Raw genomic sequence first — 22,561 nt, forward strand, 5'->3', positions numbered from 1 at the left:
CCTTGAATTGGACCCGGAAGCAAACTGGCACCTAGTGCAGCTTGCGCAGTAACGGTGTTATATGTGCCGACCTAGGGGCGCCAAAAACAGCCCGCACGGCTGCATTCTGGACCAGCTGAAGCTTCCGGATACTCCACGGGTAGCCCCATGTAGAGCGCATTGCAGTAGTCTATACGGGAGATGACTAAGGCATGAGGTACTGACTGGAGGGCTTCCTGATCCAGGAAGGGGTGTAACTGGTACACAACACAAAGTTAAGCAAAGGCCCTCCCGGCCATGACTGCCACCTCTGCTTGAGCAGGAGCCGTGAGTTCAAGAGGAGCCCCAGATTCCGCACCGGGTCTGTCTGGGGCAGTGCCACCCCATCCAGAACTAGAGTCCCGAATACGGAAGAGCCGTCAACCCACAGCCACTCCGTCTTACCCGGGTTCAGCTGAAGCCTGTTGTTCCCCATCCAGGCCCCCACAGCCCTCAGGCACTCAGAAGGGACAGTCACAGCACCACTTACGTCATCCAGGATGGAGATGGATAACTGGGTACAATCAGCATACTGGTGATACCTCACCCCGTGGTGGCGGATGATCTCGCCCAGCCGTTTCGTGTAGGTGTTGAAGAGGAGAGGGGAGAGAACCGAGCCCTGTGGCACCCCGCAAAGGAGGAGCTGAGGGTGGGACCTCTCGCTCCCTGAATTTGCTTCCCTGGCTTCAGCCTTCCAGCTATTAAGCTTCCCAAGCAGCACGGCTGGGTGAGGACTGAAGGAAAGGCAAGAGGGGGGACCCCCCACCCTCCGTGGGCTGCTGCTTGGCATCCCACCGGCCAGACCCAGACCGTCTCTTCCATAATGCGGTCTTTGCAAAGTGCTCACCGCTAACATGCACAGAGCAGGAGGCCGTGCACGCTCAGGAGCGCAGCAGGGCCACCCTCAGGTGGGCATGATCAGGGGGAAGACTTGGGCAGGGCCAGAACCAAAAGCCCCACCCCATTTTGGTGGGGAGGGAATTTGGCTCCAATTCCATGAATCAAACCCAGTTTGTTTAATGGCCCCCCATGTAGCTGATAACCTGCCAGATTAAACAGGAGAGATCCATTTCTGGATGGAGAAATACTGAGATTCCCACAATGGAGGAATGGATTGTAAAGACAGCAGAATTGGCAGAAATGGCAAAAGTGATCTGCTCGGCCAGGGACAAATCGATCAGTACTTTTCTAAAAGACTGGAAACCTTTTATGGACTTGTTGCTGAAAGCAGGGAGAAGGGGAGCGATGATTTACCGACTTGATGATTGAAAAAAAATAAATAAGGGGCTGGAGGAATTTTTGTGGCACTAACTGGATGTGAATTTGTTAATTTCTGTTACCAAGAAGGTCGGAAGTCACTTTTTTTTTTCTGACTGACTTGGTTTTTTTAGTTAATTTTCTCTCTCCTGTTTTTTTTTTTACACCTTTTCTTCTTTTTTTTCTTTTTTCTTAGATTTCTTTTACTGCTTGAAAAAATTCTTAATAAAAATTATATCTATACTCCGTGTCTGTGTGTGTGTGTGTGTGTGCATCCATTTCTGGAAGGGATCTGGGGGCTGCACTCAACCCCGCAGGTCGGGCTTCCCCGCAGTTGAAGACGTCAGCTCCAAAGCCTGGTCTGAAACCTGAGGCTGCCTCCAAAGACCAAAGGCCCAGGGTTGGCGCTGTGCTTGCTTGTTTTCTCAAGAAAGGGGGGCAAGAGGAAGGAAGGGGCCACTCTTTCCCCGAAGCGTGCAAACAGCCACGCTCTCTCACACACATGTGCTTCGCCAAGGGAAAAGCAGGCGATGTGGAAAGTCAGTTGGAGCGTGCCCAGGGAGGAAATGGCCCACAGATGTCCGCAGCAGGCGATGCGCAGTGACACCCACTCCCAGGATCACCTGCCTCTGGGGTCTCCCGGGTGCTGAGAGGATCGGGGCGGGCCTGGTGGGAGCTGAGGGGGCTGTCCCGGCCCCGGCCCACCTCTTCCTTACGGGCTCCGCACCCAGCCAGCCTTTCAAGCTGATGGCCGAGGCGGGGCAGGTCCCCGAGGAGCCGAGAAATCTATTTCAACTAGAAACCCTCCACTGGAGCATCTCCCGCTGACCTGCAACCTCAGCATCAAGCCTGGGGAGGGGACGGAGGCCATCCAGCACCGCAGCAAAGGCCCTCTGCACATGCTCAGGAACTCTTTTTTGTTACCATGTGACGTATTCCAGGTTTGCCTGAACCAGATCCAAACCTGGTTTCTGAAAAGGAGGTCTGCAGGGAAAGTCCAGAAAGCATAACTCTTGGCAAAGGCAAAGACTCGCTTCCAACACTCTGAAGGGACTTAACGCGTTCACCAATCAGGAGCCCGCTAGCTCCTTTTACGGCCGGCGTCTGCCTTTGGAATAAAATTTGCCGGCCGTAAAAGGTGCTAGCGGGCTCTAATTTTGAGCTACCCTAAATTCAGTCTTCTTCCTGCAGTGTCTAAAATCATCATCACCATCATCACCATCCTTGAACCTAGTGGCCCTCAACTGCTGTCTGTTGAAAAGAATCCTCTTTCATGCTTCCCTTTGCAAAGTCACAACACGCCACCGCCTCTGAGCACTTCGACATTTGCTTCCCTGCAAAGCTCATCTCCTCGCCCGCCCACATCCTGCCCGGACAGCTGCAAGGCCTGCTCCCTATCTGGACGCCGCCGGCTGAGGAACGGGGGCTGGATCGGAGTGTCCGGCTTGGAGATGAGCAGGACTGAGCAAAGGGAACAGGTGCTGGTCTGAGTTTCATGCCAGCAGACACCGAGGGCTGGTGGCCTTTTGTTGTGTGTCCGTGCTGAGTAAAAGTTTCCTCTTTCCAGCCGAGAAGTGGGCTGGAGAAGGCTTTAAGAGCAGCAGAATAGTGCCTAGCAGCGGGACAACAGAGGAGATTGCAAAGGTTGACCACGGCCAGCTGTGCTTCTCCTGATACATTTTCAGCTAACTTTGCAACGCACAGGTAACCCTCCTCCTTTCCTCTTGCAGACACACCCCACACAAAAGGGAGCATCCCCATTGAGAGGGGAGCAGTATTTATTGTCCAGCTGGGGAAGAGCAAGCTGGACTTCCTAGTTTCATTCGGTTACGTTTCCAACTACGTATTTCAGTGTTTTTCAAACTTGGCAACTTTAAGGAGTGTGGACTTCAACTCCCAGAATTCCCCACTCAGCAGACTTCTGGGAGTTGAAGTCCACACATCTTAAAGTTGCCAAAAAACTGACTGACTTCATTACTTGTGCAGAGCACTGAAGACACACTGGGGGTAGGGGAGGATTGCAATCCTGACATCACCCCCCCAGGAAACAGAGAGACCTCTCTGGCAGGGTGCCTTGCAGGCTGCCCGCCTCTCAGGGTTGTCCACAGCGTGTGGTCAAAAAAGGCAAGACGGCCACGACAGGACAATTGAAGCTCTGCCTGGTCTTTATGTGCCTGCGATGTCTGTGCACGCAACGTACATAAAGAAGCAAGCAGAGCTTTGATCGCACCTTATTGGCCGCCATCCTGACTTTTTTGACCACATCCTACATATATATATTTTCCGGGAGATAGATAGATATTTTTATTTATTTATTTATATTTATTTATTTAATTTCTATAGCCACCCACCTCAAGTAACACACATACTCTCTCTATCTCTATATATATATATAATATAAATATAAATATAATTTTTACTGAGAGTTTTAACAACAATAGTAAGAACTAATACAAATTAAAGGAGAAGGAAGAAAGAGAAAGGGAGAAATAAAAGAAAAAGCTACCTAAAAAAGAAAAAGAAAAGTAGAAAAAAGAAGATACACAAAAAAGATACAGTGGCTTCCGATCGTCTTCACAGCAGTTACAAGTACAATTATACTCTCCCCCGTCTCTCTAAGGTTACATCATGTTCTTTCTATAATCTCTCCTGACTAATCATCAAAGCCATCAATCACAAGTTCCTTTTTTTTCTTTTTTACGCAAAAAGCCCATAAGGGGATTCCAGCCACTGATAAATGTAGATAATTGCCTTTTCTCTAATCAAACAAGTCAATTCAGCCATTTCTCTTTTTCCATCACCTCCTGAGGACCCCCCCCCCGCCCCTCTCCTCCTCGTTTGGTTTCTCAGCTGGAATGGGACAAAAGGAAGTCTGGCATAAATAAAGGGTTGGGGTAACGTCTCCAGAACAAGGGACGGGGTGTGTGTGTGAAATGGGGAGAAATATCCCAGGCATGGGATCAGCCTTCTTGAACCCCTTTGCTGGATGATCCACAGGATCAGCTTCCACATTAGGCAGAAAAGGCGTTCGTGCCTTCCGGTGTCCAATGGCACGTATAAAAAGCAGGGATTTGCAAACCGGTAGTGCAGGGAAGATACTCTGGACATGCTCAGAGGTATACTGCACACAGGAATGCCAGGAAGAGGGGCCTGGGAGTCCAGCTCCCTGGAAAAATGTCTCTGGCAGGCTCCGGTCTGAAGTCTCCGTGAGTGTGGGCCATAAATTGAAAAATACTTTCTGTTTACATAGATGATTCATAGGATTATCTGACAAGTTCCAGGACCGTGCACAGACACAAAAGCTCTGCGGAGAGAAATGCTGCTGGGACCCTCAAGAAGGAAAAGCAACACACACACACATACCCGAAGAGAGGTCTTTTCCCTCCCGGCGGGCTGTGCCTAGCAAGCCTGGCTGGGGATGATGGGAGTCACAGCCTCAGGGTGGGGAAAGGTGAGTTAGACTGGTCATCTTCCACTGGGGGTGCCCAGATGCAAAGCCTTGGTCACCCTAATGTTGTCCCTGGGCTACCTTACAGCAGGGTTCCCCAACCTTGGCAAGTCTAAGCTGTGCGGACTTCAGCTCCCAGAATTCCCCAGCCAGCTTTGCTGGCTGGGGAATTCTGGGAGCTGAAGTCCGCACAGCTTAGACTTGCCAAGGTTGGGGAACCCTACCTTACAGGGTTGTTGTGGGGGGGGGAAGAGGAAGTTTCTGAGCATCGCCAGGGAAACAGTCCCGATCAAAGCTGGCCCAAGATTCACACCCAAGAGGCGAGCTTCTCTCCAGCTGCAGGCCGGAAGAGCCCAGCACAGAGCAGTCCAGCTACTCAGAGGACCCAGCTCCTCCTCCTCTATGTACACACGCGCGCGCACCCCCCCCAACACGCACCACCCTTCATAGCTGAGCACTGAGGTCAAGCGGCTGCAACTGTGAGAGAAAGCCGAGCCGCCTCCTGTCTCTCCGGGGAGATGGGCTGAGCTGTGGCAGCAGGCGAGCCAGGCCTCCGGTGCGCAGAAACCCACTTCCCCAACCAGGCGCCCAGCAGATCTGGGGGACTGCGACGTCCAGCATCCCCAGACAGCACGCAGTGCGCAGACTTTCGGCCGCACCAGCCGAGATGCTCGGCGGTGCCCGTGTCCATTTTGATGCGTGGCTTCTAGTTACCTTGTCTTGGTGGGGTTTTTAAGGAGGGAGGGGGGATTGCCCAGCCATCAAATCCATCCATCCATCCATCCATCCATCCATCCATCCATCCATCCATCCATCCACCTATCTATCTATCTATCTATCTATCTATCTATCTATCTATCTATCTATCTATCTATCTATCTATCTATCTATCTTTCACATTTCTGTCACCGCCCATCTCCCCCCAAAGGGGGAACTCAATTAATTGGTCCCCAACTGTGGAAGCTCCTGGTGGGGGAAGATGGCTAGAAATGCCCCCACTTTGATCCTGGTGGGAATAACAAGCCATAACGTAAAAGAGAACCGCCAGGGAAAGGGAGAAAGGGGGAAATGTTTCCCCAAGCCTCCAAACTTGGCCGGCCAGGCTCAGGGCAGAAGAGCACCAGGCCGTGGAGAGGCGAAAGCCAAATTAATTAAATCCAAACGTGAAATATGGAAGGAAGAAGAAGAAGAGGATGACCAGGAGCACAGAGGGCAGGCTCTGTTACAGGGGCCATGGGGGCACCGCTGGAAGACCTGAAGGACCAGGTTGGGGACAGATCATCCTGGTACCTGGTCGCTAAGAGTTGACACAACTTGATGGCACATAACTTTAAAAAAAATTGAAATCAGGAGATTTCCATTGAGAGCTATGAAGCAGCAGCAGCACAGCCTTCCTCCTGGAGTTGGGGGGGCTTTGGACAGCCATTTGTCTGGGGGTTGGACTGGAAAACCTCTAAGGCCCCTTCCAACTCTGCCATCCTATGACCCCAATCAAGCTCTTTTCTGCTCATGCACCGAGTCTGCCTTCTCAGACACTTTGCCCACCCAGCTTGAAAACTGAGCCCGATTCCCATCTGATGAGAACATGCAGAGATACACACAGCCCCAGATCAGCCCTGCTGGAGTTATTTTGACTCCTAATATAGAAAAGCTTCCCACGTTCCTCTCCTTTCAGATTTCCCGGACAGTTTGCCATCCAAATTTCCCCTCCAGTGTCACAACGGCTGTGTCTGCACAACAGGCTTCACCAGACTGGGCATTTGGAGAGCATGCTAATCTTTCCTAGTTCTAACCCTGGTTAATTTGGGGGTGACTTCGCATGCAGTAGAAACCCAGACCTTTGGGGCAGTTTAAGATTCAAGGCAGAAGATGGGTGGCTTCAACGCCCACATTAACGATTTAGTCCAAACCTGGAAACCCCACTCTCCAGGGCTGTCCTGGTTCACAAGCATCCGGCCTGGGGCCTAAAATCCAGAGGATGCAACAACCAGCTGAGGCGGAATTAATCTCCTAGCCCATGTGAATGTCTTGGATTTTTTATTATGCAGGCCTGTTCTTCTTAAGCCAAGTTCTCAGATCAGCTGCCCTAAAACCACCCACTTATAAGAAGCTTAACAGGAAAGATGGAAGCCAAGATGCTGGCTAAAAGAAAGCCACGGTGCATTCCTCCTGAACTGATACGCCGATGCCTACTTGAAAGAGCAGAGGGCCTTTTCCTTTCCCTGGCGAGTGACATCATGCAAAATGCTTCCCCTCCCTGCAGGCAGAAAAGCAGTCCCTCAGGGAGAAGCCGAGCTGTCAACTTGCCCTCAACATTAAAGATACTGTATTTTTATCTCAAGCAACTGGGTTTAGGGTCACGGTGATCTTTGTCAGTTGGTTTGCAAGGGCAGGAGAGAATGCCTTGGCACCAGGAAAACTCTTCTTCTCCTGACCTTCATCACATTTCCCTTCCGTTCCCACAACACTCCAGACCAGTGTTTCTCAACCTTGGCAGCTGGAAGATGAGTGGACTTCAACTCCCAGAATTCCCCAACCAGTAAGGCTGGCTGGGGAATTCTGGGAGTTGAAGTCCACACGTCTTCCAGCTGCCAAGGTTGAGAAACACTGCTCCAGACTATGATACACCAGGATTCAGTGGGTCATAGGAGCCCAGCTCTTAGGGGGCCAATTGGATGGGTAGAATTGCTGGGCTTTTCGTTCCCATCCAGGATGATGGGCTTTAGGCAAGGCAAAAGGCCAAGAGTCACCCTCAGCCGTCCACGTTGTCTGTCTAAGTTCAAGAATATTGGTCTCCCCATCTCACCCTCCAGGCCTTTTCTCATCACCCCAAGCTGCTGCCCAGTCTGAGCATCTGCCCTTCCTGAGCTAAAACGGCTTGGGAGCAGAGCAGAGCATGTCTCAAGGAAAGGCCAACTTTGCAAGCCTGGGTGGGATCCCCTGAGGACTTCTAGTCCACCCAGCCCTAAAGCAGGATACTTCATCCGTCTCCCTTCTGCTCTCTCCAACTCACCCTCTTCCTCCCTCACACACACACACACACACACACACACACACTATGCTGCTGTGCACATCATCCAGGTTCTAACTGGATGGAGATTCCTACGGGCACATTTATTCATGAGTACGGCTCATGCGGAGCGATATGGCTATGAGACTAGCAAGGCGCAGCGGACTAAGTTGCACAGCCAGAGATGTGGGGGAAATGGAAAAACTGGCAGGAAGACACTTTTTCTTCTCCCCCTCGCCCCACACAAACATCAATTCCTTTTCAGAGAAGCAACATTTCCAAACATTTTAAATCCAGGAAAAACACCAAAACAGCATAACTACATTGCCTCCTCCCAAAGCTTTTCTATCCTCCCCCCCGCACCCCCCGCATTTCACATCCCTTTGCATGACTAATGTTTGGCTGCAGGTAAACTCCACTGGGCTTTCAAAAAGTTTTTGAGCTCTCCTCTGCATTTATTCCAAACGCTCCTCCCGTTTTCTAGACCCGGCTCACCATCTCAGGCCGGACACAGAATCAGCAGGCACCCCCAAAAGAGAGCCAAATCCAGGGAACCTGAGCAGGGTGGACGGGCCTGAAGAGGCTGCTCACTTTCCGTTTTGGTACTGCTGAAATGAAACTGCCAGTGATTGTCTCCCAGGATCAGCAGGCGAGACAGTTAATCCCCAGCATGACAATATCCCTGCTATAATTACGGGGGATGAAGCATGGCTAGAGTCCCGGGGCCACTCTGGATCTGCACTGCCCCCAATCTGTTAAATATGTTTAGGCAAAATATAGGTCCCTGCCCTTCCCAAATGACCCCACGCCTCTGATCCTTTTCTCCAGGGAGTTAAGAAAGAGGGAGAGATGTCGGTGCTGTCTTGCGTTAAACTCTGCTGTGCAGGGCATCATTGCATTGGGTAGCTCCCGTCCCGTCAGACTTTTCTTGCATTTTCATCCAAGTGTGTTTTAAACCCCAAGCAAGGCACAAAAGTCCAGGCATTGCTTTAAAAATGACCTGTGGCTGCAGAACAAAGGAGCAGAAACGACAGCTAGCATGTCGGGGGAGGCTGAGCGAAACCTGGAGGGGTGGGGATCAATTCCTGCACAGGCAAGTGAAAACTCTGGCCAGAAGATTCCTCTTATTTCCCACGTTGGTATGATTTTCTTCCAGGGACCCCAGTCCCCCCCACCCCCAGCAGAACTCTTAAGAGTCTGTCTTCCAACATCTGATCCTTTAGCTGCCGGGTCCCAAAATAGCCACCCTGCCTTCCTTCTAAGGCTGTTAGAAGGGGGCTGTTTCCTGTTCGGTCCTACGCCTGGAACCCCGAGTACATTTTTGCCAGCCAACTGCTGTGATATTTCCCACCCACCCCCCTTGCTGGTGCCTGGATTTCAAAGGGAGCAAATTGTCTCCCACCTTCCTCTGGCTGAGTTTGTCCATATTCCGTAGCCCCCGAGATGCAGCAGTTTGACTGGGCTTCTGCTGAACCATTGGCAGTTTTGCCAGCAAACTGGCAGGGGACTTTACAGGAACCAGCCAATCCATGCCGAACACTAATGCCAGCCTTCGCAGCAAAGGGACGGCCCTGCTTGCCACCGAGTTTCAACCTTATTAGAGGCAGGGCACGGTTCTCCATCACGCAGGGCTGCAAAACATTAACCAGTTAACTGCCACGTGCTGCTGCCCTGCCCTGCTCAGGTTTTAGCCCGAATGTTACCAAAATTATTGCAACTCAGTCTTAAAATTCTCCTTTTGTGCCGTTTTGCACCATAGGCACCCCCATTTTTCTCTTCTTTGGCAGAAAGGGGTCTGTGGGAAGGAGATGCTTTCAGGCAGGGCTAGCTAGCTCTGATGCTGGCCACGCACAACACACATAGACTACCAAAAAGAGACAACATTTATCCAACTCACTTTCTACACCAGTGTTTCTCAACCTTGGCGACTTGAAGATGTGTGGACTTCAATTCCCAGAATTCCCCAGCCAGCATAGCTGGCTGGGGAATTCTGGGAGTTGAAGTCCACACATCTCCAAGTCGCCAAGGTTGAGAAACACCGTTCTACACAGAGACAATCAATGGACCATGAGGCCAAAGGGGACAGGGAATGTGAAACTTGGGACAGCTTAAATGGCCACCCTCTGACCACCGCTTCAAAAACTCCAGTTATTTTAACTTGTTTCTGCTTTGCTAGCCGAATCACCCCGTCTCCCTTGTGGGCTGGCAGCATAAGGCATTCCTGCAGTGCTGCTGGATCGTCAGAAAGGAAATGAGGCAAGGGAAACACCGGAGAGCAGTGGAAACAAGGTGGAGCCCGTGCTGGACGTGGAAGCTAAACAAACCACTGTGAAAAACTGACACAGAAGTCGGGGGAGGCTGGGAGGGAGGGGGCGGCACAACTAAGTAGGAGAGAGACCTGCTCTGGAACCTAGGCTACATGGCCACCATAATTGTCCTACAGGTAGTCCTCACTGAACAACCATTCGCTTAGGGACAGTTCAGACTTACAACAGTGCTGAAAAAACCGACTTACGACTGGTCCTCGCGCTTACAGCCTTCGCAGCATCCTGAAGTCATGTGATTGACATTTTCGACCTTCCCAGCAGCTTCCAGCAAGCAAAATCAATGGGGAACCATGCGAATCGCTTAACCACCATGTGGTTCACTTAATGACCATGGTGATTCACTTAATGATCACCACATAAAAGGCCATAAAATTGAGTCAGATTCGCTTAATGGCCATTTCGCTTAGCAACTGAAATTTTGGTCCCAGCTGTGGTCGTTAAGCAAGGACTACCTGTAATGTGTTTTCAGTTTCAGTACTAAAGAAGCCTAAATGATTCCCTTTTTAAAATCAAATCATTTGCAAAACCAACATGCCCGAGGCTTATCGCTTGCTCTGTTCTTCCAGCCTAGCACCACCCAGCAGGCTCAACTTGCAAGAAACGTCCATGGGGACAGGGAAGATCAGTGCCATGGCAGCCCTCTCTCCAGATTGCTCTCCAAAACTTGAGTCTCTGGGGGAAATAAGGAACTTGAGCACAGGTGAGAAGTTGCAAACTTAGTGCAAGCAGACGAAAGGGAAAGGTCACAAAGCAATTCATGCATCTATTTCGGGGTGGAAAAGAAAAGCGAGCATGCCTATCAGAGGGTGGCTTCACCAACAGGTTTTCCCTGAAAGCTTGGTGTCAGATAAGCACGTTTACATGCTTACCAGTGCACATGGCTAGGACTCACTTTGCACATCCCTGGAAAGTGTGCCAGAGCAGCTTTCATGTCCACTGGGCCCTAAGCACGTTGGCTTCTCTGCCTGCGCACCGCTCCGTCTGCTGCTCCAGAGGTGCATCAGGAGTCACGGCAGACATATGGGGGAAATGTTGCAGGAAGGATGACCCTCGCAGGATTTTCTGCCAATGCAGCCATTTAGGGGGAGAGGCTCCTTTGTCATGGAGGGTGGAGGGTCTTTCCCACACAGATGCCCCCTCCCAGAAATGCGCTAAGCCTCTGCCCCAGCAGCTGCGTATCTCTTCCTTGACAGGCTCCTCATTCATAACACTTTCTGGCCTGCCCAGCGTGAAGATCAAAATGGAAAAGGGCGCAGAGTGAAGCCATCAGAGGTCTGGGCTCTCTGCAATCTTTAGTTCAGGGGTTTTTACAGACCCAAATCTCCCCTCCTTCTACATCCCATAATTACCCCACCTGAGGAGATGTTGCATAAGGCCCCAAAAATGTCAAGTCTCCCTTGAGTCAAGCCCAATTCCTTCCAGTTCCCACCCAGGTCATTTTCTCGCCCACAATTCAGAAATGGTTTGTCCTTCCCTTCTTCCGGGATTTTTTTTCAGTTTCCCCGTTTAGCCTTCGGAGCACCTGAAGTAAAGCAAGTTTGTCTTTAAAAAATTAAGCTGGCTGTTCTCAAATTTCAAGTGCACAAGAAACAGTGGCCACAGTTCCTGCGCACTTTGGTCAAACCCCACTCAGAAAGGGTCAAAGCAGATGGTATTTTCATTCCCCTTCGAAGATCCCGAGTTAAACCCAGGGGAGGGGGCGGCTTCTGCTGCAGGAATGCCCCCCTCCTTCCCACTGAACTATCCGCACCTGTCCAAACCATGGTTCCACCAAGACAAGGGTGGGTGGAGTGTCTCAACAGCTGAGGGCAAATTTGGGCTAGGGAGGAATTTCTTGCATTCCAGGCCTCTGGCTCGGGGCACCTTCTCTCTGCTTTGGATCTGCCCCGTGGATGTTGGGGCGCTCTGTCCCCCCTGCTAATTATGCAATTAAAGAATCATTTCAAACTGAAGACAAAGTGGGCTTGTCAGCTCCAAGCAGAGAAGGAGCATGCAGAAGCTCACACAGGGAACCCTTGCCTCCAAGGTCTAGCTTTGTGGCCCCAGGACCCCCAAAAGAAGGAATTGGGGGGATTTCAAAAGGGGGCCTGTCAAAATTGATCTCTTCATCCTTAAGATATGGCCAGCACTGAGAATGACGCAAGGAAGGTTCTACGACACTTTTCCCCCTTCTGGGACACGCCAAACGCGTTGGGGGGCTTAGGAGTGCAACATCCCCAGGACCTCCAGCCAGCAAGAGACTTCTGGTTCAGCACCCCGCAGCTGCCCTGCCCAGCGTATCTGGAGGGCCCCAGGTTAAGGCAGATGGATTGAGGCCCTTCTTTCTCCAACCTGAGGTGGGTTGGGATTGCCGTTTTCAGAACTGCCAACTCCTGGCTGCCCTGCTGGGAGAGACCCTCCCCGCCCATCTGGAGGGCATCAGAAGTTGGGGAAGCTGCAGAACCGTTTGGCGTGATGATGTCACCACCCAAAGGATCTCCTCTGCTCCCCCTTTGCAGACCCTCATGGAAGTCCTGAACTCGTTCGTACAAGGATGTGGCTTGCTTTCTTATGTAAGGCTGTTAGGCAAGCCTGCGGCAGGGGCAGGAGCTTCTTGCAGGATGCCAGGACGCCCGTCCAGGGGGCTGGGCAAGGAATCCATGACCAAAAATAGACAATGAGCACACAAACGTCTTTGATGGGGAGCAGTGGAATCCGTGGCGTCTCCAGGAGAAGAGTCTCTCTCTCTCTCTCTCTCTCTCTCTCTCTCTCTCTCCCAGGAAGGAGGACATCTTCCCCCAAAGATGCAAACCTATCTGTTTCGGGGACAAGCTTCAAGGAAATGGGGCCTCAGGGCGATCCTTCAGCTTCCCTTTTCCACTGCTTCAGTGCCAGATGCATGCTGGGTGAGGAATTCTGGGAGATGAAATCCACGGCTCTTAAAATACTGAACTTGAGAAACACTGGTGTAAAGCATGAAAAGGTTCCTCTCTCCCCTCCTTGGTTTCCTTGGTGGGGGGGCTGTCCTAGACCATCACTGGCTGCCGCAGCTGTCTTGGATAGGAGTGTACCAGAGGCTGGGCAGAAGGGAATTGGGAGAGCCCAGTGTGCCTGCAGGGAGGGGTCCAAAAAGTCGAGAGGGCAGCCCAGCCATGCAATTGAGGCCCCTCCCTTTGTCGTGCAGGGTTTTGGTCACGTGGCTGCAGCCGCCCTCTTGGCTTTCGGACCCCTCCCTGCAGGCACCCCCACGGGAGCAAGAACCAGCAGCTGCTTGCTCTGCAGAAGGGCAGGCACTGAGTCTGCAGGCGGCAGAGAGACGGCTGAGCACAGGGCCAGCGCGCTGATTTCGTCCACCCACTGGTGGAGGGGAAGGCCAGCGGGTCCTGGGGATCAGTCCCCCTCAGGAGCAGCCACGGTCAAGACAGACCCTAAGAGAGCCTCCACAGGGGAGGGAGGACAGCGAGCTGAAAGAAGCTAGCCACGTTGGGTGGGAAGGGGGGGTTACACAGGAACTACTTGGTTCAGCCCCTCTGATTCTGCCAACCGAACGGGCAGCTGCAGCGCCCCAATTTCAGGCATGCATTTTTCCAGCCGTCCCTGGAATGCCACTTGGAGACCCAGCTTGAAACAGGTTCCCACCATGCACAATGCTCGGGGTCCCTCCCGCAAGCTCCCCGGATTCCAAGCAGCCCCGGATCCAATGTTTCCCTCTGCCCTCAACTAGGAAGGCAGCTAAGCTGTTGCACCCGCCCCCCCACCCCCGCTCCCTGCCATCTCTACCCGTCACGTTATCTTGGCCTACCTTACAGGAATGTTAACAAAGCTGGCAGCAATAATGGCCTCCTTTAAACATGGTTTATTCGATAAACCAGATTCAGCCAGGACGTATAGCAGATAAAATGACAAGCCGCAGCTACCAGGCTCATATGTCAGGCTAAGCCAAAATCCCAGACGTTATCGCTTAGTGGGCTGAATCAATCTGCAAATGCATGCAAACAATTGCAAACCTTGTAACGTTCAAACGCACACACACATGGCATAGGATGAAATAAATGTCTGAACTACTGTAGATCTGGCTGTTTTTTAAAAACTGAACCCCACGGGCAGGCAGCTAAAGTGAACAGGACAGTGACACGTCGCTCCAGGTAAGTCACTCCCCCGCCCCACAAGGCTATTTGCCCCAAAGAGAAAAGGGTGAGTGTCGGAATTGTACTTGCGTGTTTTAGGGGTAGGGAAAACAACGAGCTGGGAGGGTGGAATTAAACAGAGGAGCGTCGAGGGAGGAAAACTCAGCATCATGTTTTTGGGCTCCTCCAGCTGCTTTTTAAAGCTTGGGATGCCTTCATCGGCTCTTGGACTGTCAGGGCTTTAGCAATAACAAAATGCGAAACAGTGAAGTTGGCAAGTTCTGCTCCGACATGAACCGACGAGAGGCTCTCAAAAGTATCCAGCAAAGTTGAACTTCTGTAGCAACCTTGGAAAATTCCAAAGGTCTTTGAAAAAAATTTCTAAAAGGGTTTGCCAGCTCTCAGCCGCATGTCGCTTCACTCGGGCACAGTACAAGGTCCCTTCCCCCTGGAGGAAACAGGGTGGATGCACGGGAGAAGTCTGTTTTGTTGCAGACCTACAGCTTCAAGAGGAACAGCTCAACGCTCGGCGTTTAAGCCAAGTCTTTTCCAGGGCAGAAGCGTCAGGAGCTTTCGACTGTACAGACCCCAAATCCCTGCGGCTCTCCCACCAAGCACAGCCAGTGCAGCCGCATTCTCAAATACACCCAACACCACGAACCCCAGAGTACAGGTAGTCCTCGCTTAACAACCACAATGGGGACTGGAATTTTGGTTGCTAAGCAAAGCAGTCATTAAGCAAATCCGACCCAATTTTACTACTCTTGCAGTGGTCATTAAGCAAATCACCACAGCCATTAAGCAAACCATGTGGTTGTTAAGCAAATCATGCGGTTCCCCATTGATTTTGCTTGCCAGAAGTTGGCCAGGAAGGTCGAAAATGGTGATCATGTGACCATGGGACTCTGTAATGGTCATAAAGGTAAACTGGCTGCCAATCACCCAAATCGTGATCATGTGACTGTGGGGGCACTGCAACGGTTGTAAGTGTGAGGACTGGTCACAAGTCGTTTTTTTCAGCACCGTCTTAAGTCCGAATGTCACTAAACAAATGGTTGTTAAGTGAGGACTACTTTTAACCAATGGCTGGGTCTGCATGACACACATAAAAGAAGACCTGAGATTAAAACCCACCAAGCGTAGTGTGTTGCACAAATGCAGCTGCTGTGACTGTTGCGTACGTTAAGCGTCCTTTCAGACAGAAGACTCTGATCAAATAGCGGCAGGCAGAGATTCATTCTGCTTCTCTTTAACATCCTCCCTTCCTGCTAACAAAAAGGCAGAAGTGATGGATGAACCCAGGGGGCAGAATGAATGCACAGAAAAGTCTTCTATGCGAGCATCCTAAAACTAACTGCACATAAGATGGGCAGCGTATAAATTTAATAATTTTAAAAATAAATTAAAAAATAAAAAGGGGTGGCTCACTGTCACCCTCTTGACTTTTTTGACATACACACACACACCCCATAGAGACCTCTGCTCTTAAGCAGAAGCTGCTGCTGTGAAGTCAAGGCCAATCAGACCAGGAAATGGCCACCGAATGCCCTTCTCCAGGGACCCACCCAGAAGGTTGAGGCTGACTGGCTCTGAGCAGTTATTTTAACTCCAGATCAAGGATCAGATCCAGGGCCTGCTCTAGGTTGAAGCTGGAACAGCTGCCAAAGGAAACCTTTCAGATATGCCGCCTGCCCACCGTCTAAGCATGTTCATTTAGCCGGTCTTTGATAACATCGCACAGGCTGTCCTCGGCCGCTATGCATGGCACCCTCATCTGCCAAGATCAGAGGAGAAATTCACCCACCCGGGAATGCCCACGCTCCCTTCCTTTTGGTCGCAGGGTGCTGCAATGGGCAGCACCCAGCCCTTAAACCAAGTCAGTGCCACGTGGGGTGCAGCAGGCTCACAGCAGGAAAAAAAGCCCACCCTCACCCAGAGGAGGGGACAGACCAAGATCTGTGCGGCAACTGCGGCATTTGCCAACCTCACCTTCACAAAAGCCCCTTGCCCTACCACAGAGGGAAGCTGCAGGCACAGGAAAGGACCTGCCCCACCTGCCCATTCCCAGGTCTGTTCTTTTGTGGGAACAACCCACCACATGAGAATGGGTTACTCAGTGCACATCCCCGACACCTGGCGTTCTCTGCAATCCCATGGGCTTGTCTTTCAAGTTGCTAGCCCTCAAGGATGCAAGAGAGAGCATTCAAACGCACAGGAGGTGCCTGGGGAGAATAAGATGCTCAGGCTGAGCAACGTGCTCTGTGGGGGGATTCAAGGGCTGCCCCTGAAACTCCCCCCGCAACGGGAGCACCAAGCAAGCAAGCCAAGGAGCTGCTATGAAGACAACTGCCCTTATTCTTTGAATTATTTACTTGGGCTGCTGAATTTGGCCACTTTCGACACAGAATAATAGGCACAGTTCATTTACCTTTTAATGGGCACTCTGCTTCCTTCAGCAGCATCCGGAGAGTGTGGTCAAAAAAGTCCAGATGGTAGCAGTGATGAATCAAAGTTCCACCTGTTTTTTCCACATAAAACGCAGGTGGGGCTTCAATGGCACCATCACGGCTGCTCACCTGGTGCTTTTAGCCACCCCCTGCAGACATCCCTGCTTCCTTCCTGGATATCTTTGGCTCCACTGCCCTCCCTCTTGCCCCCCCATCGTTCCCCCCTCCCCCCGGCAGGTTGCGGGGAGGGGGCAAACTTCAGCATCTTTTTATTCCAAAAGTTAGCACAGAAGGAGGGTCTTTGCGGTAAACTCAGAAACCCTGTGGGTTGCCCCCAGGAGAGATCTGTGGCAGTCCCAGGACAACAGGGCAGCAGAGGTTCAACAGGTAAAGCTCAAGCTAGTCAGAAAAGGGGGCTGGGTAAGGATTCTCCCTCCAAATTTTGAAATGACAGAAATTGTGGAATTTTCAGGGAAGATTCAGGGAAAGGCACCAAGAAACTTCCTGCAGAGATAAGCAATTCCCTTCCCATTTGCAGGCTGCTTATCATGGGCAGAGAAAGAACAGAATCAAGAGTTTCATAGGCAGCAGATAGTTAGGACACCGTCTATGCAGCCCCCATCTCTGAAGGCCACACTTAAGATCTGTGCATTCCACCAAGACACCTTTTCTGCATTCAGCCCACTGCAGACAGAATCTGTGGCACCTTCCGAATAATTGGGGCATGAAAGTGCTTCCTCTACAGATTTCTACAGCCAGCTTCCCACATCCTGGCTCACCCGCCATTTGCAGAAGGTGGCTTACCAACATCAAAAAAGCCTTGCCTAATCTTTACCTTTAAGGAACCACAAGGCTGTAGGAATGTCTGTGTGGGTATGTAGGTGTGTGTCACACTTTGTTCCTGGTGGCTTTGCTCTTTGACCCAGACCCTCTTCCTTCCCACCTTCGATAAAAACCCATTTCCCAGACAGTATGAATAATGAACCCCACCCCTCACCCCCCACTCAATAACCAAAGCATTTTGAAGGAGCCCCGAATCCGCAAAGATGGCCAACTTCCAAACAGATGGGCCGGGCCGTTGCCCAATCCCCAAACTTTCCAGCAAGAGAAGCATCCACGATCCCAAACCACCTTCATCTCAATCCTGCTGCTGCAAAACAATAAGGGACCCATCGTGCTTGCTCTTCAGAGTTAAGCACCGCTGGAAGAGAGAGAACAAAAAGGGAACGCTCCCGTCTCTTTGTGTAATGTCGAACTACAGATGGCCTTTGGGGGAAACTGCAAGTTTGCTCACTATTGGGTTAATCCAGGATGGAGGAATGAGGTTTCTTTCCTAAAGGACAAAGAAAACTTTAACTGTTTCTCCAGTCTCCCAGACCCAAAGGGCCCTCAATTCAGTTCTTTTGTAACAGAGAAATTCAACACCTTCCTCTCTCCAGCAGCCTTTTAGGGATCTTCATCCAAATCCAGAGCAACCTTGATTGGTTTTGGAGTCCTTTTCCCTCTCGGGCTGTTTGAAATCTCATCTGGTCCTGGATCTGGACCACAAATCCACAAAGTGGGTCAGTCTGAGTTGGTCGCATTACACATGGGGGGCAGCCAGAACTGGGGGCATTCCCAGGGTAGGGTCAAAAAAGTCAAGGTTGCAGCCTGGATGGTACAATCAAAGCTCCGCCCATTTTTAATGTGTGTTGCGGGTGTGACGAACCTTTGATTGCACCGTTGCGGCCTCCATCTTGACTCCTTTGACCCTACCCTGTGGGCACCTCTGCTGGAACAGCAGCATTTTAGCCAAGTTCCCTTGGGAAGGGTGCAGCTAAGGTAGAGCTGCAAAGTAGGGTTCCTACCTCTCCTTCAAAGCCCCACTGCTATGCTCGCAGCTGCTTTTCAAATGAGACTAGCAGTGGCCTACCTCGCAAGACTGCTGCGGACAAAAAAAGCCAGCCCGCTATCAATTCTACTAGTCACTACTCTATGGAGTAAACCCGGGACCTGCTCGCCTGTATAACGCAGCATGTTTCAAGGCGTTCAGCTGAAGGGAGAGGAAGGAGTTTTCCATAAAGCCCGTTTCAAATTGGCCCAAGAACACCGACTTTGGCTCTCCAGCTGCCGGCACCGATCAAGAAGGAGCAGCAGTTGTCTGGAAACAGGCCGCGGGTTAATACATTTCAGCCATGACTAAGAAGCATTCTGTGTAACCTGGGAAGCTGGCACACTGTCAGAGGTTGCCCAACAGCAGCTGCCACCAGGGCTCCGGCTGCCAACGGACAGCTGGAGTCCCAGAGAGGATCCGAGCATTTGGTCTAGTGCCCTTTAGGGGGGGGGGGCGCCTGCACGAAAAGAAAAGTCAGGCCAAGAGCTCGGTCTGCTTTCGCTCCGTGACCTCATCCTTTGCTCCCAAGCCGGTTACAATCACACATGCGAGCGCCGCGCGGCCCCCTTTCTGGACAGGCCACCTTCACTCGGCCGATTTAACCTGCCGACGGAGTATTCTGGGCTTACGGGACACGTAGAACCACTCCAACTGAGCATGGGGGGGGGGGGGTCGTCGGGGGCGTGCCCACCATGCTCACGCAACCTCTCCCTCCCAACCCAATCGCTCCCCTGAGCTGGGCACAGAGCGCCTTCCGCTGGCCTTGTGGCACCCCCCACAGGCCCCGGGCCCGAGCCCAGGGGTCCACCCGGCCACGCCCTTCCCGTGGCGACTCCGGGGCCGGCCCAGCGCTGGGGAAAGGGCCGCGCTGCCCGGCAGGGCGGGGGCGGGGGCGGACCCGGGACTCACCGATGGAGACCAGCTTGATGTGCTCGCGGTCCAGGAACTCCAGCGCCACCGAGACGTTCTCCAGCTTCATCTGCCTGAAGTTGGGGCGCGCGTGGTACTTGCGGTACATCTTCTTCTGGCTGAGCACCTCCAGCAGGCCGATGAGCTTCAGGCCGTCGCTCAGGTCCTTCTGCAGGTCGCCGATGCGCTTGTGCAGGCACTTCAGGTGCTCGTTGCACCAGCGCGTGAAGGTGTTCTGCTGGATCTTCTTCCAGGGCGCGTCCTCGGCCAGGTCCTTCTCGGTGGCCGGCATCTCCTCCTGCTCCTCGCCCGGCGGGAAGTAGCCCTGGGGCGGCTGCTCGTAGTAGCTGTTGCCGTTCATGGCGGAGCGGGCTCCGCGCGCGGGGCGCGCCCGGGGAAGGGGGCTCGGCGGAAGCGGCGCGGCGCGGGGCCCCTCGGCGGCTGCTCTCCCTCTCTCGGCCGCGCTCCCGCCCCAAGTCTCGGACTCCCCGGAGCCCGCCTGGCAGCTGCCGAGGGCGCGCGGGAAATCCCCCACCGGAGGGGCCGGGCCGGGCCGGGCCGGGGCCTCTTTGTCTGCGGGGCTCCTGGCGGGCGGGCGGGCGGGCGGGGGTCGCCTCCGCTCTCGCTGCTTGGCGCTTCCCGGCGTCCCGGCGCGGGCAGCCCGGCGCGAGGGTCCTGGCGAGCGGCGGGAGGGTGTGTCCGGCTCCGGACTTCCCCTGGGTCATTCAAAAGTGGCAGGTCTGGAGCGAAGGAGGGGTTTTTAAAAAGCTCCCCCGCCCCTCGCCCCCACCCCTCCCCCGCCCACGTCAGGGGGAAGGACCGCTAAGAATGCCTGCGCGCCCGGGGACCCAGAGACAAGTATGGGATGCGGGCAACTTTCTTTTAAACGCGCCCCCCCGCCAGATAACTCGGGAGCCTTGGATTGGGCACTATGGATAGCGAGCGGCGGGGATTGGCTCGGCCAGCCGCGGATTCCCCCCCCCCCGCGGCCCCCCTCGCTGCCCACCCCCTCCCTTTCCGCAGGCCGGAACGCGAGGGGTATCTCAGCGGCTATTTTTAATGTCCCGATCCACAAAAGGCGGCTGGGAAATTCTTAGACTGGCTTTTCGTGGGGTGAAGATGGAGGCGCGGCAGGCAGGGTTTGCGCTGCGCTTCCCGGGCAGTCGCTGCCGGAGAGAAGAGCCTCCTCAAGGCGGGGGGCGGGAGGGGGAGGGGATGGGCGGTGCAAGAGGGTGGGGGGGGGACCCCCTTTGGCTTTCAAAACCCGGGTGCCGTTTCCTTCCTTCCCGGGGAGTCAAAGAGGGCATCCCGAACGGGCACTGGAAACGCGGCTGGCTGGCAGGGGTCCTCACGGGGCTGCTGGTTGGCGAGTCGTTTCTGAGTTTTAAATCTTGAACCGGAGGGTTTGAGAACGATTGAAGAGGTTTCCAAACATGTCGGCACCGAGTTGGGGGAAACAGCCTCCAAAGCCTGAGCTGGGTGTTGGAAGCTCAAAGCAGAGCAGCTGGCCGAAAGGTCAATTTCTGTCCATTTCTATTATTATTATTATTATTATTATTATTATTATTATTATTCCAAGCTTCCAGTTGTCCTGAAATCAAACTGCCAACTCACAGGGGAGACCCAAACAGTTTTCTTTTTCTATTTAGAGCAGCCTTGAATGCTGCGCAGGCCCACCAACTCACTTCCACCCCAGGAGGATTTCCTAGGCCGTGTCCTTGAGAACTTTTTAATGGGAGATGCCAAGGCTTCACCTCCTGGAGTGTAAATCGGGTGCCCTGCCTAAACTAAACCAGGCAGCTCTCTTCGCCCAACAGGCTTACCTTGGATCCTGAATTGCCCCATTTTCTGAGTTTGCACAGTAGAGGAGGGCCCTATTGTGCAGTGGTTGCAGTCTGCTGAATGGGTGGCTCTGGTTGGGAAGGAAGGGGCTGAGGAAAGGAAAGACCAGCCCAGGGTGCATCCTTGTGGGGTGCTGCAGGGTTTGGCCTTCTCCCCCCGCTCTTTGATATCCACATGGAACTGCTGGGAGAGGCCATCCATCAGTTCAGAGTCAGGCATCATCAGTGAATTAATTAATTAATCAGTTAATTAAGTCCCCACCCATCTCTTCCCATTGGGGGACTGGATTTAATGATTAAATAATGATTAACTCATCGTTAAATCCTGCAAGACAGATCCACTCTTTGTCCATCCTGGTTCTTGGCCAGCTCTGGTTTAACTCTGGACAGGGTGGCCCCTGCCCTATGGGATGTTCTCCCTCCTGAGGCCAGCCTGGCAGCTGCCTGCGGCTTTTCCAAAAGCTGGTGGAGATGGAAGGTGGAGTCCTGGGTGCTCTCCGAGCTTGGCTGTTGGCTTGCAGACGTTTCGCTGCCCGACTAGGCAACATCTTCAATGCTAGCAGTCTGCAGACTACTAAGTTCAGAGAGCACCAAGGACCCCACAGTTCCACCCTGACCTACGCAGATTCTCTTCTACTGGTAGAGCTGGAAAGGTTCCGAAGAGCTGTTTGGGAATAAGGGAAACTGGTGCTCTGTGCTTGGTGGAGCTTTCCTCCTAGGAATTTTATGCTGTTCGCTGTGAGATTAAAACTAACCAAACTTTGGACATAATGCAGCTAAAGCTTTGAGGTTTGCAAGTGACCTGGTTGAGCATGTTAAGCATAGCTAGAATGTCTCCTTTCTCCCCATTTTACAGGCAGGAGCCTGAGACTGTAAGAGAACAAGTGGGTGGCACCCTTCATCCCCCCCCCCACCTCCACCAGGATTCAAACTCAGGTCTTCCAGAGTGAATCTGGACTCACCAATTCTGAGCCTTTCATATAAAGTTTGTTTTAGGTGATAGCATATCTGGGCAATATTCGGAATGTTTATTCATCACCCTAACCCAGGAAGATCATCAAAGGGGCAGGGGTAGAATTCAATCCCATAAGACATGATGGTGGCCTGTAGGGGACTGTATAGATCCCGTGAAGGACATACGTATCTACCGAGGGCTCTGGGCTACCTCCAGATGAGAGGCAGCCTGACTCCAAAGACAAGTTGTAGGGCAACAACAGTGAGAAGGGCCTCCTACTTTTGAGCCCCCCGGAGGCATCAGTTTGGGCTTGTGAGAAGCCAAGTACTGGCCTAAGATGAGCCTTGGCCTGATCCAGCAGGGCTGCTCT

General features: G+C 52.6%; 1 protein-coding gene across 2 annotated transcripts in view; it reads right to left on the bottom strand.

The window, feature by feature from the left end:
* Nucleotides 1-19,787, bottom strand: part of FLNC (filamin C) — a 74,680-nt gene extending 54,893 nt beyond the window's left edge. For both annotated transcript variants that reach the window (XM_063308985.1, XM_063308984.1), the window contains exon 1: nucleotides 19,396-19,787. In XM_063308985.1, the coding sequence (XP_063165055.1) occupies nucleotides 19,396-19,756 (361 nt within the window). In that variant the 5' untranslated portion in view covers nucleotides 19,757-19,787. The remainder of the gene's footprint in view (nucleotides 1-19,395) is intronic.
* Nucleotides 19,788-22,561: the final 2,774 nt, after the last annotated feature.

Source organism: Candoia aspera, chromosome 7 (assembly GCF_035149785.1).
Source record: "Candoia aspera isolate rCanAsp1 chromosome 7, rCanAsp1.hap2, whole genome shotgun sequence".
Classification (NCBI taxonomy): domain Eukaryota; kingdom Metazoa; phylum Chordata; class Lepidosauria; order Squamata; family Boidae; genus Candoia; species Candoia aspera.